Source organism: Cricetulus griseus, chromosome 3 (assembly GCF_003668045.3).
Source record: "Cricetulus griseus strain 17A/GY chromosome 3, alternate assembly CriGri-PICRH-1.0, whole genome shotgun sequence".
In the NCBI taxonomy this organism is placed as follows: domain Eukaryota; kingdom Metazoa; phylum Chordata; class Mammalia; order Rodentia; family Cricetidae; genus Cricetulus; species Cricetulus griseus.
In genome coordinates, this window is record NC_048596.1 from 116668358 (window position 1) to 116678294 (window position 9937).

The 9937-nt window shown below is 48.4% G+C and overlaps 1 protein-coding gene across 2 annotated transcripts; it reads left to right on the forward strand.

Annotated features, from left to right (window-relative positions):
• The first annotated feature begins 372 nt into the window (after window positions 1-372).
• On the forward strand, window positions 373-9692 carry Wdr73 (WD repeat domain 73). Of its 2 annotated transcripts, none has more exons than XM_027408271.2 (8): window positions 373-454; window positions 895-962; window positions 1167-1255; window positions 2894-2982; window positions 3500-3564; window positions 6813-6977; window positions 7284-7649; window positions 9047-9692. In XM_027408271.2, the coding sequence occupies exons 1-8, from the start codon at window positions 414-416 to the stop codon at window positions 9280-9282; spliced, it is 1119 nt and encodes a 372-aa protein (XP_027264072.1). In that variant the 5' UTR covers window positions 373-413; the 3' UTR covers window positions 9283-9692. The 2 variants fall into 2 exon arrangements, with proteins under 2 accessions (XP_027264072.1, XP_035298316.1); XM_035442425.1 differs by having other exon boundaries at window positions 7359-7649.
• The last annotated feature ends 245 nt before the right edge of the window (window positions 9693-9937 follow it).

The following is a 9937-nucleotide window of genomic DNA, read 5'->3' on the forward strand; positions in this document are numbered from 1 at the left end:
CTACATTCCTAGCCCAACAAAATTTCTTTCATTAAAAAAAAAAAAAACCTAAAGTATCCTTCACGGGCACATTCACGCGAACTTTTAAATTAACTGTTCACCTTAAGTTCCAATTAAGTCTGTATTGTACCTGGCTTTGGGACACTTGACAGCTCTTTGGCTGCACAAACTTGATCCTAAAACGGGGCATGTTTGATGTCTCCGGCCCTGCTTGGAGCTGACATCCAAGAATGTCTGTTTCTGCGTCGTTTTTTACCCGGAGTCTGCCCACAGAACCCGGGAAACATGAGGGCTTCGCGCAGCTCCGAGCGCTGCCTGCACCGCTAGGCGGGAGACCACGCCCTCTCGCGAGAGTGCGTGCCCGCCCCGGAAGTCGAACTGACGGAAGTGGAGCGAAGGAAGCGGCAGTTGCTATGGAGCTCGCGGAGGACTGGCTAGTGGAGTCTTTGCGCTTGTAAATCGGGCCGTGGGCGGGTCTGGTGGGCAGTAGGCGAGGGCGCGGGCAGCCCGGACCCGGTGTAGGCTCGCGGGCGGTGCTGATCCCCGGCCTCTCGTTCTGGGACACTCGGCCCTTCTGTAAGCAAGTAGTGGGACCAGGTGCTCACCCGGGAAGACTGGTTATGTTGCGCCGGCCTTTAAGTTAACTGAACACAGGTTTTCCAATTGATTGTTCACATCAACTTGGTGAAATAAACTTTGCGGAACCCCGGGAGTCCCACAGATTAAAACCATGGGTTGGTGCCTTGTCTTAACACACAGGAAGTAAAATGCGGAAAAAAGACCCAGTCCCAGAACCTGGGTCCACTAATTCTGCAGTGATCTCAGAGTTTTTGGTCAGCTGTACAGTGTCGTGCACCGTGTGATTTTTTTTTTTTTTAAATCTCTCTACTGCAGGTACCAAGATTTCCATGCATTTGACCTCTCAGGAGCCACTCGAGTGCTTGAATGGATTGGTGAAAAAGGTAATATACCCAGCCTGTCTCTAAAGGAGATGGCTTTCTGCCCTTGGGCAGAATTTTAAGGCCTCAGCCTTTTGAGAGACCCATCCAACTTCCATGGGAGCCAACTAGTGAACTGAGAGGAAATTTATCCTTCGGGAGAATTTATAAATCCAGCTGTAATCCACGATATTTCTGACAATTATCATAGTTACTGTTATGTTTCAGGAGTGTTTGTTGCTGGTTATGAGAGTTCGAAGAAAAATGAGATTCTTCATCTGATACTACCTCTCAGACTCTCTGTGAAGGAAAACCAGGTAACTTAAACAGAGAGGGAATATAAGGGAACTTGTACGTAGGCCTTTCTGGAGTGCCTGTTACCCACCAGGTACTGTCCCTGATAAGCTCTGGGTCTGTCTGTCCTTAAAACCTAGCAGAAGGAAGCTCCTATGCATAGGGATGAATGCCAAGGAAAGTCATGTGCTTCCTGAGAAAGCTGCTACAGATGACTGTATCAAAAAATAGATGTAGGGAGCTGGAGAGATGGTTCAGGGGCTGAGAGCACCTGCTGCTCTTCCAGAGGACCTGTGTTTGGCTCTCAGCACCCACGTTGCAGCTCACAACCTTCTATAACTCTTGTCCCAGGGCACCCGGCACCTTCTTCTGGCCTCCAAGGTACCAGGTGTGCATGTGGTGTTCAGACATGCATGCACGCAAAACACCATACCCGTAAAGAATTTTTAAACATAGATGTAGGGGCTTGAGAAGCAGCCCAATGGTATAGAACTCACATAACATGAGCAAGGTCTCTTTGTTCAATCTTCACAGCATCACACACACACAAAATAGATTAGGGAGCCATTAGGGAAACCATATGGATGGGTAAGATCACCTAGGATGAAGGTGTGAGATCTGAGAAGGCCTCTGCCTCCTGAGTGCTGGGATTAAAGGCGTGCGCCACCAACGCCTGTCTTAGGGAATAAATTTAAATGATGCAAAGAAAGAATAGTCTTTGAAGTTAGAGGAGAATCTGTGAGTGGTTAACTATGCAAATATAGTTATTGGCTGCTACTACCACTAGCCAGCCAGGGCTACACAGTGAGAACTTATCTCAAAAAAGAAGAAAGAAGAGGAGGAGGAGGAAAAGAAAAAAGTTGAAGAAGAAGAGAAGAAAAAGAATTAAATGTGCCTGATAGAGTGAATACTTGTTAAGTGGTTGTCTTGTCTCTGTTGCTAGAGGAACCCACCTGGCTCCTAGTGGGAGGGTGAGTGGTTGGCAGTGGCAATCCTTGCTTTCTTGGCTGAAGCTGTTTTCTTCTGTTATTCCCAGGAAGGCTCAGCATGTTTTTGCCCCTTCTGAGAAGGATGAGACAGGCTAGAAGGCTTGGAGATGGGCAGGAAGATAAAGAAACTGGACATATAGACATTTACAGACATCTGCCGGCCAAGGTCCGGCTGAGTAACTCTCATGGCCTCCTTCCCTGGCACTCATCTGAGGTGTTTGAAAAGCAGGTGCTCAGGGCTGGAGAGATGGCTCAGTGGTTAACCACTGGTGGCCCTTCTAAAGGACCCAGGTTCAATTCTCAGTACCCACATGGCAGTTCAAAACTGTCTGTAACTCCAGTTCCAGGGGGATCTGCACCCTCACACAGATACACATACAGGCAAAACCCCAATGTACATAAATAAACCTCAAAATAAAAATAAATTTTAAGGAAAAAAAAAAAGAAAAGCAGGTGCTGAGCTCAGCGGTGGTGGCGCACACCTTTAATCCCAGTGCGGCAGAGGCAGGCGGATCTCTGTGTTTGAGGACAGTTTGGTCTACAGAGTGATTTCCAGGATAGCCAAGGCTATTCAGAGAAACCCTATCTTGTTAAAAAAAAAAAAAAGAAGAAGAAGAAGAAGAAAAGAAAAATTCAGTGCTGTCTGATTGCCCCCACCCTTTTGTGTTTTAGGGTTTATTTCCAGAGAGAGATTTCAAAGTGCGCCATGGAGGATTTTCAGACAGGTCTGTCTTTGACCTAAAACACGTGCCAGATACCAGGTATGGCTAGTCTGTGTCCCATACCTTCTGTTCTGTTGGGATGACAGGAAGTGCTCGAAGTGTTATGTCTTCTTACCACCATGCCCACTTCTCAGTCTCCAGACGTAGGTGGGGTGCACAAGGGGCTGGGGCACACATAGATTTAGTGTATGAAGAAACCATTAGCTTAGCAGCCATTTTGAGTAGTGGAGCCACCAAGTCTCTGGAGTTGCTCCAGGGACCAAATACAGAGTGGAAAATTCTCTGGAGCTTCTCGGAGAGCTGTCTCAGTCAGGGTTATGTGTTCAGGCTCCCCACCTGTGTCCTTTCTAGGTGGCCATCATGACCTGTGGAAGCCTGGGCTCGGTCTGTGGCTCTCTCTGAATTGTGATCCTGTCCCTAAAGCAGGGTGAGCCTGCTCCTATGTTGAATGAGGGTAGCTGGTCCCAGGGATCCTGAGTGGGCTGGAGAGGAAAGGCTGCCAGGGTGAGGGTGAGCTTCCCTCTGTCTGGACTGATTTTCTGTCCCTCTGGAACAGGTTGCTTGTGACCACTGGCCTTCCAGGGTGTTACTTACAGGTGTGGCAAATTGGAGAGGACAATGGTGAGTGAAGTTCACTTGGTGGAAGTTGAGGTTTTAGGAAAGCCACTCATGTTCCTGTCCCTTATGCTGAGTCACTGAAGAAGCCTGTAAGGGAGGGGACAGGGGACAGCACAGCTTCTGTCTGCTTTTGCACAGCAAAGATGAGTTAGCATCCATAGGGTGGCAGATAGGCATAAATGCTGCAGCTTTGAACTTCCTCCAGGAATTGAGTTTACCAACCCAGCCACTGGCAAAGCACCTAGAGAGCCAGGGCCTCTCAGCTGGGCAGGTTCAGAGGAAGGGCTGAGCTAGGGCCACTCAGAAGCACCCAGCTGGAGGAGGAGGAGGAGGAGGAGGCAGCAGCATCGAAGAGGTTCAGGGGAAGGAAAAGAGCAAGTGAGAGAGAGGCTCACTGGCAGTCTACCCGGAGATCACACTACTTCTCAAGGGCACAGAGAAGGAGCAGGAAGTCCCCTGGGGAGACTAGCAATGGGAATGCAGGTCCCTGTCAGCAGTCACCAGAGCATGTATCCCTCTAGCCTGATCCAACCCTCGCCAGGGAGAGACACCTCACAGCCATCCCACACTGTGGCAAAGCTTCCTACAGTCAGCACAGAGCTTTACTTCTCCCAGGCCTCACTGCTGCCCAGGGGATGCTGTTGAGCTCATCCCTGACCCTGTGCCTGTCCTTGCCACTTGTCTGTGTGGTCCTTCCCAGTTCCTTGTGTTGCTTCCCTATATATGTGGTAGGTTTTTGATGATGCTGCTGTTTAATGATTTTATTGAGGTATGTTTTACCTGCCATATGATTCATCTATGTCAAGTGTATAGGTCAATGATTTTTTAAAGAAAATTTACCAACTTCTACAGCCATCACTGTAAATCAGTTTTAGAACATTTTTATCACTCCCAATAAGATCTGTTATGCCATTTACTGTTAATCTCACTCCTACACCCTGCCCCAGAAATCATTAATATATTTTTCTCTGTAGTAGATTTGCCTATTCTGAAAAAAGTCTTATCAGTGGAACGTTTCATGTATTCTCTTATATCTGGCCTCTGTCCCTTAGCATATGCTTTTTAAGACTGTCCATGTTATGGCATGCATCAGTAATTTGTTCCTTTTCATTGCTGATACTGTTCCTTTGGATGGGTATGGCAGATTTTATCTATTCCAGCCCTGATGTGCAAATCTTGATATGGAGATATATTGCTGGATTATGTGGTAAATTTATGAGGGTTTTTTTTTTTTTTCTTTTTTTTGGTTTTTCAAGACAGGGTTTCACTGTGTATCCTTGGCTGTCCTGGAAATCATTGGTCTTGAACTCACAGAGATCTGCCAGCCTCTGGTTCCTAAATGCTGGGATTAAATGTGTGCACCACCACTGCCTAGCAAGAGGCTGGATTTTTGTTTTATGTATGTATGTAATTATTATGGTACTGGGTAGAGAGGAAATCCAAGGCCTCAGATATGCCAGGCAAGTGCTTTGATGTTGAATTACATTCCAGCCCCTCCTGAATCTTTGAAATAGTCTCCCTTCCCACAGCTGATAACCCTTCCCTGGGTCAGAGCAGCAGGTCCTGGGAGAATTGGTTTCAGGCTCCTTGGAGTCAGTGCAGGGGAGTCAGGGAAGTGTGGCCCAGGAGAGCCAGGTGGGCTCTGCTGAAGTGGCCTCAATTGCTGCTTTTTGGTGCTCCCTAGAGACCAGCTACAGTAGACCTGCGGCTCAGCTGTTGTGTCTGCTGCAAGCACTTTGCAGCTCCTATGTTGAGAAGTCTGGATGAAATGCCCCGAGGGTGCCATGGCCCTGGGAGCCCAGACTTCCCTCTGCTCATGGTGCAGGGGAACTGTGTCTGGAAGGAACATGCTGCCACACACTCTTGTTCAGTCACTCTGTACTCTTCTCATACCCATCCTCTCACTATTTTGACCAGTGCCTGTCCTTTAAATCTGGAGATGCCCAGAGATTTCATCTTCATACAGTGTGGGCATGAAACAGTGAATTCTTATTTGGAGAAAGAAAACACAAAGCATTAAACAAGAATTTCTCTTTTAAGTAGTTTGTGCAGCAAATGACTTGTCCCAGACTGTTACGGGTGACATCAAGAGAAGCACCAAATGAATCCCAGCCCTCGGGAGGCAGAGGCAAGTGGATCTCTGAGTTTGAGGCCAGCCTGGTCTATGTAATGAGACCTATCTCCAAAAACTGAAAAAAGAAAGTATCAAATGATGTAGAATGCAGAGGCAAGGAACAGCTAGCTGTCCAAGCAGCCTGGGTCTGAGACAGAGTAAAACTTTGTCAGATGAGAACCAGACAAAAATTAAAGTTTATATTCCATTCCAGCACTAGGAGATGGAGACAAGAGAATCAAGAGGTTGAGGCCAGCCTGGGCTAGCAGGACCCTGTCTCAAAAAGAAAAAGGCGGCAGGGGAGTGGTGCTGCACTCCTTTAATCCCAGCACTCAGGAGGCAGAAGCAGGTGGATCACTGTGAGTTTGAGGCCAACCTAGTCTACAGAGTTCCAGAACAGCCACGGCTACACAGGGAAACCCTGTTCAAAAAAAGAAAAGAAAAACCAGCAAGATGGCTCAGCAGGTAAAGGCGCTTGCTGCCAAGCCTGCCCATCTGGCAATCTAAATTCAATCCCAGACCCACACAGTAGAAAGAAAAACTAATGCCTACAGGTTGTTCTCTGACCTTCCCACATGGACACAGATACAATAAACAAAGTAAATGATATTTAAAAAGAAAACTAAATTAAAATCTTATTCTACTTGAAGTACATGGGCTTTCAGATTTGTGTAAGAGGCGGTCCTTACTGTTTTCCCATTTTCATCAGCAACATCTGTAGCACAGCTGTGAGCTTCGGGGTCTTCCAAAACAGAGCATGTTTTGGAAGAGGCAGGACTGTTTCGTGAACTCAGAACTTGTTACTTTTCACTGGAGATGTAACCGACATCAGTAGCGTGCTCATTCCCTTCCTTCTCCTACCTCTTTTCTGACAAACAAGTCAGAACTTCGTGATTTCAAGATGGCTGCAATGACTCATTGTCTCCCATTTGCAAAAAAATAGTTCATGAGACAAATTATGAAGATGTGAAAATGAGTCTGGCAGGTTCAAGAATGTGAACAAGACCCGGAGTGCTTTTGTCTTAACTCTGCCTCACCAGTCCTTGGCTTCCTCTCTCCCTTGGCCTTCTAAATGTCAGGGGTTTCTGGCCAGCCTTCACTGACGCTCTGCACTTTGGTCTCTTCCCCTTTCCTTCAGATGTCATTGAAGCTGTCAGTACCATTGATGTGCAGGACAGAGAGAAGAGTCTCTGGCCTCGAGTGTCTGTCTTCTCCACTGCGGCACCTGGAATCCTCCACGGGACTCGGCTCAGTGGCCTGAAGACTGTAGACATAGAATCCCAGAAGATCACATACAGCTCAGGTACGGCTGCAGTGTGCCCCCTGCTGGCTCCTCTAGCCAGCTCTGTCCCTCGGCCAGGCTTCAACCCCGAGACATCACACAGACTCCTGCCAGATGTGGGGGAACCTGGGGCATGCAGTGCAAACCCTGGCCTCTGGGGCCCAGCACCCACCCAGTAGAGCAGACTGTCACGGTGAAGGAAAGGTATAAACAGGACGTATTCTGCTTAGGCCTGGTGCAGCCCACCAGCCCTGCCACAGCCCTGCCACATTGCCAGACCCACCTGACTCCAGCATGTCTTCTTCTTTGCTCCTCTCTTTCTTCTAGGTACCAGTGACAGTGAGTCACTGAGCAGCCTTCAGGTCCTAGATTCGGATACCTTTGCTTTCTGTGGCACCTCAGGTCGGCTGGGGCTTGTGGATACCCGTCAGAAGTGGGCACCATTGGAGGCTTTCAGCCCCAGCCCTGACTCTAGTGGACAGAGATGGTGTGCAGATGTTAGGAACAGGGGCCAAGGCCCTGGGCCCTGTGTCGCCAGCCTTGGCTCAGATGGGCAGCTCTGTCTCCTCGACCCCCGGAATCTCTGTCATCCTGTGAGCTCAGCCCAGTGCCCAGTGTCCAAATCCAGCCCTGACCCAGAGCTGCTTCGAGTGTCTTGGGCTCCAGGCCTGGACAACTGCTTGGCTATTTCAGGTACTATTGAGAAAGATGTGTCTGTTACACCACTGCTCTCTCCCAGGGATGATAGGAGCTTGGGAAGGAATCTACAGCCCCATGCTTAACCTGGCTGCAGAAGTTCAGGTTGCCTACCTGGAGTGCCACTTTGGTCTCTGGGCTCCTCAAAGGTGGGTGGCTCCCCACCCTGGCCACTGAACTTGTACCAACTGTCAGTGGCCCTTTTAACCCTAGCAGAGGGTTGGTCAGGTGTATTGAGAGACTTGCAGACTGTAAGATCTGGAACAGCCAGAGGCTGCACCAGAAAGAGGCCACAGCATCCCTGTGAGCTGCTTATCCACATATTTTAACTATAGCCACAGAAGCAGGCTCCCAAAGCCTGGGGGTTCTCATTGCAAGGGTGTGCTCAGTGGGGCCATCTAAAGCCAGTGAGAATGGTCTGCTGAGAGCACAAAAGGGGAAGTCCCAGGATGCAGAAAGAGCAGAAGAAACTGTGTGTCAGGGAGAATAAGGAACAGCAGCATGGGAGAGTGCAGATGGACCTCAGTGGAAAGACATGAGGGCCAACACTAAAGAGGAGACAAGGGGGGAGGGATTGGAGTTTGGGGCAAATTGAAAAGGGTTTAAAGTTTCTTTTGCTCCATTTCTTGTGGAGATACTGTTAGGAGGATTAAAGATAACACATGGTGAAGTTTGGGCATAACTCAGTAAAGCTTGCCATGCAGCTTGAGGATGTAAGTTTGAGCCCAGAATTTTTGTAAAGAACCTGGACATTGCCAGGTGTGGTAGATGTTGCCAGGTGTGGTAGTGCATGCCTTTAACCCCAGCACCTAGGAGACAGAGGAGGTGGTTCTCTGTGTGTTTGAGGCCAGGCTGGTCTTTATAGAGTATTCCTGGTCAGCTAGTGCTACTTAGTGAGACATGCCTCACAGAGGGAAAGAATGAGAAAGAGAAGAAGATGGGGGAGAAAGGGAAAACTGGATATGGCAGTATGTTCTTATAATTCCAGCAACAGAGAGGCAGAGACAGGCAGATTTCTAGGGCTCATTGGCCAACCAGCCTAGCCAAATTGGGGATTCCAGGCCAATGACAAGACCCCATGACAAAAAACAAGGTGGACTGTGCCTGAAAAATGATAACTAAGGCTCACCTCTCTGATCCCCCCCCCACATACACACACACACACACACATACTCATGTGTGAGCGCAGCCACCTCAGGCCTAGCTGTTGTGATACATACTCTGTGGATGTGTGGATGGGTAGTAGTGTATTCACAGATGCTCATGGAGACATCCCCCACTGGTTCAGGTATGGCTTTCTCTGTGGGTAACCTCTTGAACGTCTTGTGACAGGAAGTTGCCTAAGAAAGTGAGGGATGTGGGGTCACTCCTCTCTTTTCTCTGTTCTTCTCCAGGCTTTGATGGAACAGTGCAGATCTATGATGTTACATCATGGGATGGAAAGAAAAGCCAAGTGGAGTCTCTTTTCACTCACAAAGGCCACATCTTGCTTGATGGAAATGAGATTGATGCTACTCCTCTGGTCACCACCCATACCTGGCACCCTTGCAAGCCCAGAACTTTGTTATCTGCAGCAAGTGATGCGTCTCTGCATGTGTGGGACTGGGTGGACCTCCAGGCCTCCTGCTGACGTCAGCGGTTTCCTTCCTGGGCCTCTGAGAATCTCAGAAGGAGATTTGCTTGAGTGGCAAGGATGCCAGCGCAGGACTGAGTGACCACAGGTCTACCACAGCTATTGGCTTCGGGCAAGTTAAGCCTGTCCCTTTTTCTTCTCTGTAAAATGAAAATGGTGATAACTACTACCCAGGGCTGTGGGGACTGTCACAACTATCTGAGCAGAGTTGGTAGGGCGTGTGGCACATTTTGATTGGAAGCAACTGTTGGCTCTGGGAGCCCCATCTCTCCAAGTGTAAAGTGGCAGTGTTGTGTTCCTGCCTTTGTCACAGCATCAGGGTGAGAGTAGAAGAGCTGGAGTGTGAACTTTTTTACAGAAGGAAACAATGTCTATGGACCAATAAACATTGAAAAAAAAAAAACCAATAACAAGCAAATAGCTTATTTATTTATTTATTTATTGGACTAGGTGTTGAGCCCAGGGCCTGCTGTACTGAGTTATGTCCCAACCCCTTTGGAATTTTTTGAGTTTTTCCTAGTGTGTGTCTGTGTCTGTGCATGTGTGTGAGTGTGGGCTCTAGGAAGTGTGGGCCAGCTGGGGTCATTCTGAGTCCTTTTTGCTTGGCTAAAGGATACATCCTGCTTTCTCTGTGCACCATGACATCTGTGCA